General features: G+C 46.2%; 1 protein-coding gene across 1 annotated transcript in view; it reads right to left on the bottom strand.

Annotated features, from left to right (window-relative positions):
• Positions 1 to 18,517, bottom strand: part of YY1 (YY1 transcription factor) — a 167,142-nt gene extending 148,625 nt beyond the window's left edge. Inside the window, 1 exon segment of the mRNA XM_029597936.1 lies at positions 17,898 to 18,517. Coding sequence (XP_029453796.1) covers positions 17,898 to 18,438 — 541 coding nt within the window. The 5' untranslated portion in view covers positions 18,439 to 18,517.
• Between the last annotated feature and the right edge of the window lie 206 nt (positions 18,518 to 18,723).

Raw genomic sequence — 18,723 nt, 5'->3', positions numbered from 1 at the left:
GGCAATTGGTACTGAACGATAGTGTGCTACCGATGTTGCCATGGCCCTTACAAAATGTGCCTGCACTCACCCCTGGAGAGGAAGGCCTGCTTCCTCATAGCAGAATTCGATACAGTCTGCTAGCCAGTTGGAGAGAGTTTGTTTGCCCACTACCAGGTGGATGAGGTTTCTTTCCACCCACCTGCATATCCTACTTGCTTCCTCTGGCAGTCTGAGACTGCAGGTACCCCCCTGCTTGTTCACATAAGCCACTTGTATAGTGCTGTCTGAGAATATTCTGACTGCTTTCCCGTCCACCAACCATGCAAGGTCAGGCTGAGTGCTCTTAGCTCCAGCCTGTTGATTGGCCAGAGAGCGTCCTCCTTCACCCAAGACCACTGGGCCCTCAGTCCATGGACAGTGAGCTTCCCAACCAGTCAGGCTAGCATCCATGGCTTAATCCAATCCAGAAGGTCCAATTCTACCCGCCTGTAAGATTACCTGGGACTACCCACCAATCCAGAGTCTGCAACATTCAGAGGAAGCAGTAGGTGGTCCTCGTACTTATGGGAGGCAGGGGACCAATGAGCTAGCAGCAGCTGCTGAAAAGGGCACATATGAGCTCTTGCTCTTGGCACCACATCTAAGGTTGCTGCCATAAATCTTAGAAACTGTAGGTAGTCTGCTACCTTTGGAGGGTTTAGCATGTGAAGCCTTCTTACTAGTGCCATCAGCTTGGCTACTCTTTTGGGAGGAAGAGAAACTCACCCTCCTCGTGTCAAACAGCGCTGCCAAGAACTCCAAACTGTGGGGGCTCCAAACTGTTCTTTGCATAGTTTACAATCTAGCCCAGGCTTTCCAAAAGCCTGATTATTGCAGCAGATGACAGTCTGTTCGCCTGTGCAGTCTTTGCCCTGAGAAGCAATCGTCCGGATGTATCAAAATTCCCTGCTTGCGCAGGACTGCTGCCATCACTACCACGAACTTGGTGTATGTTTTTGGTGCCGTCATGAGCCCAAAGGGCCTGAAACTGAAAATGTTGGCCTAAAACACAAAATGAAGAAACTTTTGAAAACCAGGCCTCAAAGGGATGTGAAGGCACTCTGGACTGAGGCGACACCCTCTTGTGCATAGCCCCTCAAAATGATATCCAGGAGCCATCAGTCCACTGAAATCTGGGCCCACTCCACGTAGAACCTTGTTAGGCCTCCACCAACTGGAACTACAAGTAGAAGGACCCCTGACAATCATAGTTGGGACTTACTGCCCCCCTGCACCTGCAAGAGGGTCTGTTCTTGGCCTCTTTGCACCTCAAAATAGCTGAGACCTGCTTCTCCATTCCTGAGCCGCCCATACTCCAGGTGTTTTGGTCTTGCATTGGTGCCTGTAGAGTTAGCATCCAGGTGTCACAGAGTATGATCGCACCCTATCCTCAGGAAGCCTTTGGAGTTTTGACTCCAACTCCTTCACCAATTTTTCAAGTTCTGGACCAAAGTAGCAGATCTCCAATAAATGAAAATTTGCAGACAGACTTTGGATACTGACTGCCACAGAGTTAAGCAGCCTCAGGAGTCTCCTAGTCGCTATGCCCATGACAGGTGGGTGACCACTGATCAAGGATAACCTGATTAAATCAGAGTATCCGCCAAGGCTAGTGTAGATTCCAGGCAAGCACTTTCTGGCTTTGCGGGGAGTTGTTGCTCCCAGCTTAAGGCTGCACGTGCCGCAGACTAATTCAGACTAATGCCTGAATTGACAATGTCCCCATGGAGGCAGCTTGTTTGAGCACCAACTCAATTTTCCAATCCTGTGATCCTTTAGCACTGTACCTCCCTCCACTCAGTTGTTCTATTTGCTACTGCTGAGTGTTCCATCCACCCTAGGAATCCTCTGCAATCTCCTTCTCCAGTACAGGATATAGCTTTCCCATAGAAGTTCCCCCTTTCAGACTCCCTAATGGAAACCCCACTCTGTTAACACCATCTGCTAGGCAAGGGAAAAGACTGACTGCTTCCTTATCCCACACCCCCTGCAGAATGGGGTTTCCTTCCATCGCTTCAATATGCTTGTAACAGAGCTTTGATACCTCCTGCATGTCAGTAATGAATCCTGTGAGCTCGTCCTTCCAGAACAGCCTAATAATCACAAAAAACTTTCCTCTTCTGAGGAGGCCTCCTCTTCCTGAGAAAAAAGACCCCCCCCCCCCCAAGAAGAGAACACCCCTCCTCACTGGAATCCAGCTTAGGGGTGGGGCTGGGAATGGTCTCCACCTCAGGGTGTCCAAGTCTCTCACAGAGGCCCCTCTTCTCGATCTCTCCCATCCTGGGGCAGGGATTCTAGTTCCGCTACTATACAGCACAGAGCATCACCAATACAAAGCTGGAGGAGAACCCCTTTAGAGACAACCCGCCCCCCCCCCCCAAAAGGAATACTACTGGGATCTATTCTGGAGTGTTCTTCTCACAGGAGGAGCCCATGCCCAGATTGTCCCGAGTGTAATTGCTCCTCCTAAACCAGGAGCATGTCTCCTGCTCCATCTTGCTCCCATGATACGTCCCCTATCATACAGTGATACTCTGGGGGAGCTTCAGGAGAGGCCCAGTCTGCCTCATCACAGACCAGACAAACAGATTCTGCCACTGTCAGGAGCTTCCCAGAGGCCAAACAAATGCAGCCCCACAGCATCGCTTTTTGTACTGGACATCACAAATTGTTCCTGCCCAGGCCAGCACAATCACCCCCACAGCACCCTCCTTCCCCTCCCTACCCCCCCCCCCCCCAAAGAACTTGATTCCAGTACTCACCAACGGGGTTCCTCCTCCCTAAATGCAGCACTGCAGTCACCACCACCGTGTCTCTCTCTTTTTTTTTTTTTTTTTTTAACTTTACTGGGCCCAAAGCACAGCCAAGGGAGCAAACCAGGGAAGTCAAGAATGGGGGGAGGGAGAAACCTCACAAATTACTCTGATTCTCTTCAAATTTAGTAGCCCAGAGCTCGCTAGCTCTCTGCTTCAGAAGAAGATGGGGGCCTTCTTCCTATGGGGATCCCAACCCAAAGGAACAGGGATGCTGGCCTAGGAACCTCAACCAGGGGAGGAGGTCCGCTTGGAAGGAAGTTGTACTGAAGGAAGTTACCCCAAAGGGTAGTTGCCCCAGGAGCTTCTTGACTCAACAGGTCTGGGCTGAAGCCTGATTCTGGCAAATATTTTTTCTCTTCTCTATCTGTCCGTCACCTTGTCCACTGCTGTCCAAAACAGAGAGCTACTGGTATGCATGGCTTACAACAATCTTCCTTTAGGACCAAAACACTAAGTCATCAAAGGTTCGTGTCCTTTCTCTGGCAGCTGAAGAACAGGGAAATCCCTATAGTTATGGACTGGTCTAGCAAACAATAAGGAATTATAGATAGTTATCCTATTTTTAAATATAATAATGGGACATAGCCAACATGGATTTAGAAAAGGGAAATCTTACCTTAAAATCTGTTAGATTTTGGTTGATATAGTCTATATGGATTTTCAGAAAGTGTTTGACAAAATCCCTCATGAGAGACTCTTCAGGGAATTAAAAAGGGCGTAGGATAGGAGACTACGTTCTATTGTGAACTGGTAGCTGGCTGAAGGATAGGAAACAGAGGGTAGGACAGAATGGTCATTTCTTTCAAAGGCAAAAGGTAAACAGTGGACTGCCCAGGGATCTGTACTGGAACCAATGCATTTATTTAACAACAATGTGGAAAAGATATTGATAAGTGAGATAATCAAATCTGTAGATAACATGTTTTTTTAAAGTTGTTAAATTATGAGCCAATTACAAAACATTTCAAGAGGACCTTGCAACAATGGGTATTGTTCACATTAAATTTTGTCTGCCATTTAGATGCCCAAGTGCAAAGTGATGCATATAAGGAGTAATCTAAAACTATAAGTACCCAATACTGGCATCTATGTTGGGCATTACTACCCAGGAAAAGTGCTATCGTGGACAATACTTTGAAATCCTCAGTCCTGCACTTGGTAGCGGTCAAAAAAGCAAATAGAATGCTAGGTATTTGAAAAATGAATGGAAAATAGAAAAAGGATATTAAAATGCTTCGGGATTGATCCATGGTGCAACCTTGAGAACTATGTGCAGTTCTGGATGCCCCATCTCAAAAAAAAAATAAAAATGATATAGTAGATCTAGAAAAGATAAAGAGAATGGCAACCAAAATAATAAAGGGGATGAACGCTCCCCTATTAGAAAAGCATGGAAAAGAGATTGCTGAGAGGAAATATGGTAAAGGTCTATAAAACCTTTTGTTTGGGGGGGGGGGGGGGGGGGGAGAGAGATAGGTAAACAGGGAATAGTTATTTACCCTTTCAAAGAAACCATGAAGGTAATAGGTAGCACATTTAAAACAAATCAGATTAATTGTGAGCTGAATGAAAAAAAAATATTTTAACTGGAATTTGCTGCTAGAGGATGCCGTGAAAGCAGTTAGAATAGCTGGATTTAAAAAAGGGTATAGATGAGTCCCTGGAGGAAAGTTCATAAACCATTATTAGCCATTTAGACATTCAGCTTTATAGTCCCTTCCTCTCCCTCAGAAATCTTACATACTTGTCCGATGTTTTCTTGAGAAAAGAGAAGTTCTCATTCATCTCACCTTAGTTTCATGTGTACTCGGCATGGCAATTTATGTTCTAACATAGCAATAGTTTACTCCTGGGGGAATTCTGCGCTACTGCGGAACACAGAATTTGCTCAGAATCCCCCCCCCCCCCCCACACACACACGCAGAATTGCCAAATTCTGCACAGAAAATAGCAGGAGAGACCCCAGCATGCCGCGAACGGAGTGTGTCCTGTAGCACACGGGGGCCTTCACTTTTCACTGCGAATGGCGCGTCCCGCAGCATGCCGGTGAGAGAGAATGTTTGTCAGAGAGGGGAGGGAGGGTAAGAGAAAGCAGGAGGGTGTGAGAGAGCATGGGAGGTAAGAGAGGGGGGCTGGGGGGGATGCTTGAGTGTGGGTTTCAGAGAGAGGGATCCTATACGAGGAGATTGTGATGGAGTGTGTATGTGTGTGAGAGATTGGGAGCTCGTCTGTATGAAAAAGGGATTGTGTGTATATGAGGGTGCTAGCCTATGTGAAGGGATTGTGTATGCGTGAGACAGAGCCTGTGTGAAGGGCTGCGTGAAAGAGACATAGGTAGCCTGTGTGAGGATGTATGTGTGAAAGAGAAAGGGAGCTTGTGTGGGTGTGTATGCAAGAGAGTGTGCCCTGTATGAGGGGATGTGTATGTATGCGAGAGTGTATGTGGAAGGGACACTCTTACAGTGAATTTCTAGGGAAATTCTGCTCAAAATATTTAAAATTCTGCAACTTAAAGTAATAACTTTTTCTGTAATAATTTAAAATGTAATTACTTAAAGACTCAATCAAAAAGCACCAAAGAGAGGGAAATAGAATCCAATCCTACAAACCGATATACACAAGAGACAATATCATAGACAAACGCTCAAGAATTGTAATCTACTGTCTCTGGCCCGCAATGGGCCTCAGGCAGTCGTCGGCCTTCTGAGCAGCATTTTTTGTAATCATTTATTGTCTCTTGTATTTCTACTACTAAAGACTATATTATTCAATTTTATAGCAAAACTTTATTAACGCATCTCTTAAAATAGTATCAAGCTATTCTCTCTATATTGAAACCGGAATACTTAGCCAATTCAGATGCTCATCAGCCACTGATTTTTCCAGTCAAAAATTGAGAGGAGTTGGCTTCTGTTTTTTTGCGATTACTTAAAGACTGTCATGTAAATTGTTATTTTGACCAATATAAAGTTTGCAGAATTCTCAGGTTTTATGCGCAGAATTTTAAATTTGTTTGCGCAGAATTCTCCCAGGAGAAATAGTTGGAGAGAAAAGAAAACTATTTGTCATTATGGACTGTAAGAAAACCTAAAGGTGGGGTGGACAACCTTACGGGTCGATACAGTATCGTTCGGTCGAAGATTGCCCGTCTGTAACGTGCTCGGAGCGCACAATTCGGGCGCGTAAGGCGATCCAGCAATACAGTCTCCAGTTTCACGTGTCCTTAGCACTTCTTAAAACAGACGCATAACCCTTTCCGCACGCGGCATGTAAATGAACGAATTAGCTGTATAATGCTGTATAATGAAGGAATTAGCTATTCCCCTCCGATACCGTAACGCGCGCTCAGATTATCTCCTTAGTAACCCGCTGTTTTGCCGCAGCCTTAACGTGTTAGTTTACCGCCTCCCCCTAGTAGGTGTTAGGACTGTGAGTCTAGTAACAAATCCATCGACACCGCTTAAGATACTCAAAAACAATAAAACACAATAAAAAAAAAGTGATAAAGAGATGATCGAGAAAATGTAATGCTGTGGGACACATAAAACCTGTCAGAAAAAAAAATAAAAATTTTTAAATACCTGTCGGAGGGCCACGTGGGTCCAGGCGGCTGGCGGGCTCCGGGGGGCGGGTGGTCGCGTGTTCCAGGCAGCGGCGGGGGGGCGGGTGGACGCGTGTTAAATCTAGGCCGGGTCCGCACAGGCGCGCATTCATTCACTGCCGGTGGGGGCTGCCTCCGGCTCAAGGCGTGACGTCACGGCATGTGACTGCCTTGAGCACCGAATCGCAGGGGTCGCACAGGCGCGCATTCATTCACTGCCGGTGAGCCGGCAGTGAATGAATGCGCGCCTGTGCGACCCGGCCTAGATTTAACACGCGACCACCCGCCCCCCGGCTCCCGCCGGCCGCCTGGACCCACGCGGCCCTCCGACAGGTATTTAAAAATTTTGTTTTTTACACTTCCTGGTGCCTGTCATTTCAAATGTCATTTGAAATGACATTTGAAATGACAGGTACCAGCGCACCCAGGTTACTGTATAGGCGCTGTATTAAGCGCCTATACAGTAAAATGGGTTGCGCGGGCATAACCCTTCCCTAACGCTTTACAGCCGCGGCATGCATTTGCATGCAATTAGAAGAGATTATCAGGCGCTAGGTCAAGAGAACTGTGCGTGCGGGGAGGAAGGGTGCGCCTGACACTGCCGCACTGTTTCTACCGCGGCCTTACAGTATCGAGCCGCTAGTTCTTATGACTATTTCCAAATACACACAGGTGGCCAATGGCATTATTTTGTAATCTGGTTGAGGCTGGTGCAATTGCCAGCACGGTTGACTGGATGATTTCTTATCCTGCTTGAACTGCAATTATCTTAAGACAATGCCTGCTCCTTATTGGGAGAGGAACTTATCAATGGACTGATCAAATGGAGACTACAAAATAATCAATAATCTGACCAGGTCAATCAGAACTACACAGATTTCAATGCACTACAAAAATACCAGTATCTACCTCCTTCACCTGCTGAGAGAAAAATGGCACATTGTGTTGTCTTGTCCTACAGCAGCAGACTGCAAATCATGAAGATATTGTGAGCACTACAAAAGGTTTGTATATAGAGAGAGTGTGACACCTACCATAAAGCTGTGTTAAGTGAAAAAAATTCATTTTGACATCTTATTGCTTTGAGTCACTGATAAAAAGTTTAATCTGGCAGTTTTTCTTCTAAATGTATAAAAAATAAAAATGTCGTGGAGATAGGAGGAGAAGGAGTGGGCTGTCGGCCACCTCTCCCTGTGACCTACCGCAAAAGTAAGGACTTACTCTTTAATATCTTTTGGCGGACTTGAGTCTTGCTGGTTGTAAGGAGCCCTGGACTTTTTCTCAACATCAGCGGCAGAGCAGGACGCTGCCGAGCACGTCGAAGGGGCATGGCCACTGGCTTCAAAACCTGCCGTGGTGCGGCGCTGTGACGCCGCCGGCGCGCGCCGAAGGGGCGCGCGGCTTGGTCCAGCTTAGTCCGGGTGAGTTTGGGTGTTTGGCCAGGAATTTGTCTTTGTTGAATCTTCTTCGAATGGGGAGGAAGAGAAAGGCAAAGACTTTGACCTCATCACCAGTGTTTCACATCAACACCGGCCCAATGGATCAGCATGTCATAAGACAAAGGTATGATCCGAACGAGGGAGCAATGGGAAGCTCTTCGTTGGCTTCCATTAGCCCAGGAGAAGGACCACCTTTACCACCTCAGCCAAGTAAGAGCCCCTCCTCTGAACTGGCGACAGAACTGGTAGGCTGTAGTCCTTTGGAAGTAAGCCTGGAAACCCAAGCAGGAAACCAAGGGAATGAGAAATGTGTAATTAATGTTTTATCAAATGAATCTAATCCAGCTCTTTCCAGTAACATTATAATGGAAAATCCTCCAGATAATGTTACATTGTCTGATGTGTGGAAAATTATTTCAAAATTAGATAGTAATATTGCCATTATGAATAGATCATTGTCTGCTGTGATAAATTTAAATACTGAAAAAATTAAAGAGCAAGGGACTAGAGTTATAAAATGTGAAAAAGAATTATCAGATCTAAAGGATAAGATGCAATTAGTTCAATCCTCAGAAATTACGTTTATGCGTGATAGTTTAAATATCCATAGAGAAATAGAACGTATAGAGAACTCATTGAGGTAAAAAAATCTTAGATTGCTAAATTTTCCAATTACCCGATTGCTTTCTCCTGTAGAAGTGTTGAAAAAATTTCTTAGAGAAGTACTAATGTATAAAGATGAAGAATTTCCTAACCTATCTAAAATTTATTACTTTAATAGGAAAAGGGAGAGGAATATTCAAAATGATGATGTAGAGACTCCACCAACCTTAGGTATTTGAACCTTCTTGGAGGAGTCACTAGACATCATCGAGAATAGGGCTACTCTCTTTATTGCCTTTTTATCAGAACAGGACAAGGACAAACTATTCAGGAAATTTCTCATATATAAGGATGTCTCTTTTTGTGGATACAAGATCCAGGTTTTTCTGGATGTAGCCAGAGCCACCCAAGCAAGGAGGAAATCCTTCCTTGCTTTGAAACATCGGGTGGTGGCTCTGGGAGCAACCTTTTTCTTAAAATTCCCTTGTTTATGTTATATAAATTATAAAGGGAAGAAATTTGGGTTTACGGATCCAATTCATTTAGAGACATTTTTATTAGATAAATCGAGTTCTGAAATTGAAATATGAGTAAAGGGTCCTCCAATTTGAAATAAATCTCCTTTATCCATTTATTTGATTAGTTAATGTCTAATTGTAGCCCCAAATAAGAAACTGGGGCTATATAGATTAAATTTCCTTAAAATTATATGTTATGCTCCTCCATATTATGTTATATGTAAGCCAATAGGAAATTATATATAAATATTTGGTGTAAACGTTTTCCTGTGAATATTGGGATACATATTTTTATATTTTTTTTCATGATGTAATCATTTGAAAAATTAATAAACTTTAAATAAAAATAAATAAATAAAAATGTATTTCACTGGAAAAATGTTTTGGTTTTTTACTAAATAAAAAGTTTAATGTTAACAAAAATGAATCATGTAATCCCAGAATTACTTTATACTGTTCATTGGTTATTTGAATCAAGGTTCAAAAGGATCCCAGAATTGCACCAAATTCAGTTTATGAAGTCTCAGTGTTCTCCAAACAATATTAATGGTTTTCTTTTCATGACATGTGATGAGGGCTAAAATGAAACAAAGAAGCTGGAGCTGAAAGCTGGCTCCCATATTGGATAAGAATTTTCAATTAACACCATACTTTTCCTAGTACTTTCACCTGAGCTATCGCTATCTCAGATCCCTACTTCTTTCTTTTACAAGAACCTGCAGGATGTAGAAATGCAAAATCACTTGTACTGGGGCTAATGAATTTTCCACCTTCAACTTAGCTCAAAATGCCCCAGTATTCCTTCCTAATCCTGTTGTAAGTGATAAGTATGTCCCTAAAGCAAGTGATAAGAGAAGGCAGCTAGGACTGAATGGGGAAAGAGAAAAATTGTTCACATTAATAAAATGATCAATAACTACAAAGAGCTCACCAAATTTCTTTTGAAGAAATGTGAAGGCACATTGGCAGGGAATCAGTAATTTATTTTTATTTTTTTTACTGCCACCATACAAACTATGCTCATTCTACAGATGCATACATATAATTCAGCATGGTAAGCACTGAACTCACATGAAAAAGATACAATTCTTGATAACCAAAAATTAGCTGTTATACTAAGAAACTATAAGAATAAGTTCAATGATACAAGTAGTTAGAAAGGCGTTGCAAGCTTGTCTTGCACAGCTGATGATAACTCTGGATTAGTGCGGGAAGGAGCAGGATTTGAAGGGGAAAAGGAGGGGGAGGGGAGAAAAGGCAGAAGAGGTATAGGAGGAATAGATAGAGGGTAGGGAGCGGGAGTAATAGTCGATGAGTAGGGGTTTGAATTGGGGTGTGGTGATTGGCAGCAAGTAAGGAGTGACGTGGCAGCAGTTTGGCACCATTTGAGCCAGAGCAGCGTGGTGAGAGGGTGCACGGGGCTCGCGATCAGGAGTGTGAGAAACTTAGGTGTACGTATAAAATCAAAAGCGTTAAATACTATAGTAAGAAACCCTTCAGTCAACTCTGTTAGCCGGGACATTGTTATTTGCAGCCCATCTGACTTGTTGTTGTGCGATAGGGCATGGCGCCGGCTAGCGCGTCTGAGAGGAGCGGATTCCTTCATACATAGCAGCCCCCCAGTCCCATTGCAGGAAGGGTAGGTATCATCGGTGGGGGCAGATGATGAGAAAGGGTAGGGTGAGAGGAGCGCGTGCGGCCCTCCGTGCAGGCAGGCCTCTGGACAGCAGACGGGGCAGAGTAATGGCAGGGCCTCATTTGGCGGGACCGGCTGGTTCCCCCCTGGCTGTGCAGCCTAATGAGTCTCCCGTCAATTCCCTCCAGTTCGGGAGAAAGCGGGCCGGAGACAGGACCGGCTGCTGGGCCAATTGAAAAGGGGATCGCCGCAGGCGGGGAGGATTTCTTGCTTTTAGATTTGTCTATAAATGCGTCAGGTGGGGCATTCAATTCCCAGGGAGGGTGTTCAGGGCGCAGTCAGGAGGGCAGAGTTTCGATGGGAATGTAGAGAGCAGCGAGGTTTCTCAGTGGAACGGGGAAAAGGGTCAGGCATGGGGATCGGGGGGGGCGCAAGGGAGCAATAGGAAAAGGTCAGAAGGAGGCAGGGGATCTGGGGATGGGCTGCAGGCAGATATCCGTTTGCAGACACGGGGAGGGGAAGTTCCAGGAGCTGGAGTCGACCAGAAGGGGCATGAGACAAACAGAGGAGTCGGGTGCTTAAAAGCGGTCCCTTGGTTGGGCGAGGAATGCGATCTCCTAAACCGGGACCTCATGCTGGCGGGCAGCAGAGAGCGTTTACCACACCAGGGACACGACCCGGGGGGTATTACGTAAGGGATGAAGGTAGGTATACTGGAAAATATGTGGAGTGGGCAGGGTTGACTGGGGAAGGGAGAGGGCAGCATGGTTTTGGGGGATGGCCCACATGGCAGAAGGAAATAGGGCGGGTGATGGGAGTCGGAGACATGAGACCGAAGTTTCAGGTAGGGATTTGGGAATGAGACAAAAAGGGTTTGGTGGTGAGGTTTCTGTGGCTCGTGCATATGTATTTACAGATGAAGATACGGAAGCACCATCCACCTCACAGCATGAAGCTTGGAGAAGCAGGACCCAGCTGGGTATGCCAGAGAGGAGTAGGGCAGCGGAGACCAGGTGGTTTCGGGAGGATAGCTGGGAGAGAGTGGGGGCACAGGGGATTTGCAAGGATCAATGGAAAGACAGGAGGGACGAGGAGCCCAAAGGAGGAAGGGAAGACTGACATCAGCAGGGAGTAGTACAAGCTCGTCATCGACTTCCACATCATCTACCTGTGATTCAGAGAGCAAAGGGATTCGGGGGGGGGGGGGGGGGCAGCACGACAGGATATGGGGCATCCGGCATTGGCTTCTTTGACAGAGCAATGGGAAGGGGTCCCACATAAATTAAGGAGGAAAATTCATAAAAGAAAATATATTAACATTTTCCGGTTGTTGGAAGGTAGAAGAGGGGGCAAGAGTGATAGAAAAGTAAGAAGGGAAAAAAGGCTACGAAAGGGCTTAAGGTGTCTAAGAATATCATCAGCTGGGTACGATGTTTTTTCCGATTGGCTAGTGTAGTGGGGCACTTCCAGCCCGATCAGTACAGGGGGTTGCTGGCGTACAGGTTAAGTATATTAGGGGCGTTTAGGGAGTATGAAGGTTGGGCCTGGCTCAATTATGATGAAAAGTTTAGGGGCAAGATGGCAGAGTCTTGGGGGACTCAAGATATTAATCTGTGGTTAACCCAAACGACAAATAAGAGTGCGGGAAATCTGAAACGCGGAACAGGCAGGGTTCAGGCGGAGGGAGGGGCCAGTTCCAGTGGAGGTGGCAACTATTCCTTTCGTGCTAGAGGGAGTGGGAAAAGGGACAGCGAGCGGGAAGGGTGCAACAGGGAGTGGGGACGTCTCTTGGAGGTTTAATAAAGTCACGTGCCTTTTCCCAGACTGCAAGTTTAGGCACGCCTGTGCTAACTGCAATGGGGCACACCCAGCTTTCAAGTGCACGCAAGGCAATATCACAGCGGTCAAGAGTGGAAAGGTGTGAATTGTTGAGGCCGGCAGGATCGCCGGTGAGGTTCGCAGTTCTGGCTACGTGGCTGCGAACATATCCGAATCGCAAAGCGGCGCGGTTGCTTTTTTGGGGTTTCAAAGAGGGTTTTCAGATTCCATATGAAGGTCCTGGGGGTGGGGCGGGAAAAATTAGAGTAGGAGTTGTGATTAGGAAGGATTGCGAGCCCATTCGAGGTGCCTCCGTATGACCGGATGCATCTGTCTCCTTTGGCGGTTATTCCGAAGAAAGCAATTGAGAAGTACAGGCTGATCCTTAATTTGTCTTCTCCGAAAGGAGCATCAGTGAATGACTACATTCCAAAAGAGAAATGTATGGTTCGTTACGCTTCATTTGATGCAGATTTAGCGCTGGTACGGCACGCGGGACGGAGGGCCAGAGCAGTTTGCACTTATTAGGATTTATTTTGACGGGGATTATTTCATCGATAGGTGTTTGCCAATGGGATGCGCCATATCTTACGCATACTTCGAAGCATTTAGTTCCTTCCTGCAGTGGGTAACAGAAAATCAGCAAATGTTACATTACCTGGATGACTGTTTGTGGGAGAGAGCGAGACCGAATTGTCAGAAACAGTTAAAAGGGTTTTTGGAGATGGCAAAGCAGTTGTGGGTCCCAATAGCGGTGGACAAGATGGAAGGTCCGGCTACTAAATTGACATTCTTGGGAACTGAATTAGACTCGGATACGATGATTTCTCGATTGTAGCGAGATTAGGAGTGCAAAGAAAGTGACTAAAGAAAATGCAGTCGTTGATAGGGTTGCTGAATTTCGTCTGTCGGGTGATACCGATGGGTATCAAGGCGCGTCGGCATCACATACGGGTGGACCCAATCCATTCAGGAAGAGCTAGGGGTGTGGGAAGTCTTTTTGCAGTCTTTTAATGGGGTACAGGTGATCCCAGAGTTGGAAGAAGCAAATTGGGATATAGAGCTGTTCTCAGATGCGGCAGGGGGCGCCGGGTTCGGAGTATTCTTTAAGGGGATGTGGTGCGCGCAACCGTAGCCTAGCGACTGGGTGGACAAGGGTTAGATGAAGAATGTCACTTTTTGGAGTTATTCCCTATAGTAGCTGCAGTAGTGATATGGAAGGAGCTCTTTGCCAACTAGAGAGTGGTGTTTTGGTGTGACAGGTAATAAATAATTTGACAGCGCGGTGTCCACGGGTCTCCAGGTTGGTGCGAGCATTAATAGCACATTGTTTAAGTAGCAATGTAAGCATTAGGGCCAAGCATGCACCGGGAGAGCAGAACCTCGTAGCTAATGCTTTGTCTCGTTTCCAATAGAAGGTTTTTCGGGATTTGGCACTGCATTCGAAGGAGTCTCCAGAGAAGTTCCCGGAAGATTTGTGGACTCTCTGACGGACGAGGAATGGAGTTTGATACAGCAGTCTGTGGAGCCAGCCACATGGGCAGCTTATACAGCGGGCAGGGCAACCGTGTCTCATTTTTTTGTGGTCTGATGGCTGGCTTTCGGGGCCCAGTACCAGAAGAGAGTTTAGTGCGCTGTATTTTAAGAGCCAGGCGATTAGGATATTTGGCGGGATCGGTACGAACTCAGCTAGTGGGATTTGCCTTTTTCCAGAAGTTACAGGGATGGGGTAACCCGCTGGGTAGTTTCCAGCTAAAGCAGGTTCTAAAAGGGGTGGCAGAGGGACAAGTATGGTGAGGGAGATTTACGAAGACCAATAAGATATTTGGATTTGATTCAGTTAACAACTCACTTGGCGGTATGTTGGTCTGGTTATGAGGCGCTGTTGTTCAGCACAGCTTTTTCGGGGCCATGAGAATCATTGAGTTGGTAGCGAAATCAAAAGGGGATCATTCGGATCACGGGCTCCTGGTCCGGAATGTCAAGTTGTATGAGGCATGGGGTTGAGCTCTTTTTAGAGAAAGCTAAAAACAGACCAAAAAAGGAAAGGGCAAATCATCATGCTGATGCCAGCAGCCAACATGGAGGTATGTCCAGTGCGGTTAACCAAACTATTTATGAGGGTTAGACCGTCATTACAAGGTCCTTTTCTGATTCATGAGAACGGAAAGTCGTTAACTAGGTTTCAATTCACTAGGGTATTGCACATGGTGGTTAGACAGATGTGGTGGAACGAGAAGTTTTACCACTCACATTCTCTTTTCAAATTGGGGCAGGCACGTCAGCAGCGGAAGGGGGAATATCGGGAACTGGTATTCAGGCGATAGGTCGATGGAAATCCAATGCATTCCTGATATATATATATATATCAGACAATAAAAGAAAATTAAGAGGGGCGGAGAAGGAGGATATGGTTTTAAAAGGGAGTCTTCAGGGGGTATGAGGAATACTTAATGACACCGTCTTTTTGTTTCAGAGGTACTCAGGGTAGTGCACAGAACAGGGTGTGTCTGGATTGTGGGCCACTCGTTCATCCACAGGACGAGTAGCAAGCATTGAGGCACCCATATGGGGGATCTGGACCGGAGGCAGTGGAGTGTGTCCTTGTTCAGCAAGAGGGGCATGATGTGAGATGAACTCTTGCCATTCCTGTGGGAGCAAGCGGAACTGTGGGGCATGCCGAATGTCTTGCTCATTCATCTTGGGGGAAATGACGTGGGAATAAAGGGACTTGATAACTTGCATAAAAAAGGACCTTTCGCAAATATGGATCCGATGGCCAAGGGCGCTGCTGGGATGATCCGATATCATTGTCAGGCTTAAGTGTAAATCCGAAGTGTTATGGAAAGCAGGGGTTATGAAAATGAATCGGCGGATGGGCTTGGGGGGGGGGGGGGGGGAGAACGGTTTTATTTCAGAGAGACATCTGTCTGACAATGGTATGGATTTATTTAATAATTCTATGCAAGATAGTCTGGAGGTTGCACTGTTTAGAAGATTTGATGCCGCAGTGGGGGGAACAAAAACTAGTTAAAAAGTTCTTGCCTGTGGCGGTATAACCAGAGCCCTAGTTACTATGGAAGAATTTGTAAGGTTCAAAAGGGGGGGGGGGGCCAAAATCGTGCAGTTGGGGGGGGGCTGCTGCACAAGAAGGCCTGCGAGCTTGGGGGCTATAGCTCAGGGCGGCAGTGTTTTACCTCTGGGACGAGGGGTAGAGACGGAAAAGGGAGGGGGGAGATTAGGGGAGGTGGAGTTGGTGGCAAATGTTATAAGTTTACTACTGTTTGTAAGGGGCTCGGCTTTATGGATTAAACTGCGGCCCATGTTAAATGCCAAGAAGTGGTACATGTTTTATTGGGGGGGGGGGGGGGGGGGGGGAGTAAGGAGCGAAGTGAATGCAGGTCTAATCTCCCTGAGTTATTAAATTAGCACAGCCATTGGTATTTACTAGTATATTAGGAGAAACAAATCATTACATTCTCCAACAAGCATATCACACTTCCTCATGACAATGGAAAATAAAACAAAGTAGACAGCTAGATCAGAGGTGGAAAAATTGCCAAAAACCTTAGGTACCATTAAAAAAAAAAAAAAAGTTAAGAAGCCAGAGTAATTTTTTTCCCTTTTTTGGCTTTTAACTGTTTCCCTACATTTTTGTCCTTCGTTCAGGTTTTTGTTTTTATTTTTTAACATTTGTGTTTGCCTTCATTCTCCTTTCCGCCCCTCTCTATTTATCCCCCTCCAGCTTCTTCAGTTCTTTCCTTGGCCTGACTTGCCTCACTGCAGCAGAAGCATCAGCTGCATTTCTCCCCAGCCAAGGACAGTCCAGCTCAGAATGGTGAATGAAGAATCAATGCCCCAAATTCTAAAGGGCATATTTACAGCACCAAGACAGATCTGCTTATATATTTTTGTTAAAAAAGAATTGCTACTCGCAGCTCACATTAAAACATCTTTCCACCTCTGTCCACTGCAATATCATAAGGCAAACTCAACCACATAAAACTAATTACATCAAAACAGTCACCTGCATCAAATTGGATGAAGGCAATTTTAAAAATTATCCTTTAAGCAACCAAAGAAGTTCTGGTGTATTCTGTGAAAATTTTATCTATAGCACTTCAAAACCACAACACGGCATTTCTCTAAATCATAAAACATTACTTCTGCACGTCACTTTTTGGTGTTAAAGGCTATCATTTTTTCCTTCACTTAACCCAAAATAAAGATTACAAATAAATTCTATTTCACCATCATCATTACTGGGTACTTCATAACTCCAAATAAAGTTATTGCGAAGAAAGCTTCAAAATAGGCTAAAATATTAATTTTCACAGGAATTATAAAATGTTACTGTTAAACACGGAAGCCCAGAAATCATTTCTAGTTTAAGGCTTTCAAAAAATATAGACTTGCTTATTCTTCATACCTAAAAAAAAACCCAACCATATATTAGTAATTTATCGAGGGTAAAAACACAAACCAAAAAAAAAAAAAATCCACATACATAAAAAGGTCCAGATGGTCGACGTTTCGTTTTGAGGAAAAAAAACACATAAGCCATGAAATAACAAATGTTGTGACAAGTTAGCTCTTTAAAATCAATTTTATAAGCATACAAAAAAAAAAAAACAGCCAAATTGCGTGAACAATCCACGGGCCATCACAATTTACATTATGAAATAGGAGCAAATGCTGACTGCCAAGACTACCGATCCGCAAACGTGAAATGCTCACCTGGCATCTAAGTAAAAGCTTCAAGTACAGACCCCACAAAATAACGCCGTCGGAACTACTCCAACCCCTCAGCCTGGGTGTGTGAGGAATTTCCATTCTCAGACCGTACAATGTTTTCAATTTTAAACAGACAGCAAAATCCGTGAGAGGAAGAGAGAAAAAAAAAAAAAAAAGCTAAATAAAACAAAGATGCCGAGCTGACTGGAACTGTTTTAAGTATTCCCCCGTTTCAAAACCAAATTCAAATCGAAGAGCCAAAGCCCGAGGAAGCAGCAAGCCGAGCTGCCGTCGCGCGTCGTCTTCTTCTTCCCTCAGGCCGCCCGCTCGCCCTCCTCTCCTCCTTCACCCCTCCCCCTGCTCTGCAGCTCCACCAGCTGAAAGTACGCCATTGCGGCCTAGTCCCGGAGCCAGCAGCAGCGCGCTCGCTCCCGCTCCGCCCGCCATCTTCAGCCGCCATCTTCCCCGGCCCCACACGCCATCTTTTCGGGCCGCCATACTGCCTGGCGAACATGGCGGCGCCCAGCAACACATAAAAACATGGCTTCCTTTCAAAACAAAAACATTTCGGCGCTTGTCTGCCCGGATTTGGCTGGGAAAAAGTGGCGTTCTGGGCCGGGGATTGTCCCGCAGCCCGGCGGGACACGCCCCGGGGCCTAGCTGCTAGCACCGCGGCACGAAGAACAATGAAGAGAAGTCGCGGAGACTTACCTGAAGCCCACATCGTTACCGAAAACTCCCCTTCCAGAGTCTTGATTTGGACTTGCTTCTGTTCCCATTTCCTACCGCTGGGCTCGGCGCCACTTAGGTAGCTTTTTTTACTGCTTTTCTTGCCGCTGCTGCTGCCTCCCTTCTTCATCCGCCCACCAGATGAGCTGCTTTTCCCGGCTACCGTCACCAGAGTCTGCTCGATATATTCCTCCTCGCCGGCGGGGGCCGGCACAGGAATGAGGATCTGATCCTCAAAGCCGTCATCGGCTCGCAAGTCCGAGTCATCCCCGCCGACCACCTCTTCCCGCGTCTGTACGAGGATCACCTCCTGATGATGGTGCACTTGGGTCGGGTCGTCAGTTACCAAGGGCTGCAGCGCGATCATGGGCTGGTGGTGCTCTTCGTCATCGTCGTCCCCTACCACCGTGGTCTCGATAGTCTCCACCGGGATGGTTTCCACCTCGATCTCGTGTAACTCCACGATCTCCGCCGGCACCTCAGAGCCATCCGTGGCGATATAGAGCGTGTCGCCCGACGCCATGTTGTATCCGTTTTGAGTGCAATTAAAATTCCCTGCCCTCCTCTTTCCCTTCCTCCTTCAACAACACAAATACCAACTCAACCCACCAAATCTCGTCGCCACAGTCCGCTCCGGCGGAGCCTCGCGAGACTTCGAGCATGTTCCAAACCGTCAGCGAGCCGAGCATTCGAGCAACCTGTGGAGTACGGAGCTGTGGGCGGGAGGATGAGGAGAGGGGTCGCCGGCTCTGCTGTACTGTTACGTCAGAAGGCGGGGAAAGAGGCAAAAAGTCGTTAGTTGTTTTGT

This window comes from Rhinatrema bivittatum, chromosome 4, assembly GCF_901001135.1.
Source record: "Rhinatrema bivittatum chromosome 4, aRhiBiv1.1, whole genome shotgun sequence".
NCBI lineage: Eukaryota > Metazoa > Chordata > Amphibia > Gymnophiona > Rhinatrematidae > Rhinatrema > Rhinatrema bivittatum.
This window is presented reverse-complemented; position numbering and strand designations above follow the sequence as displayed.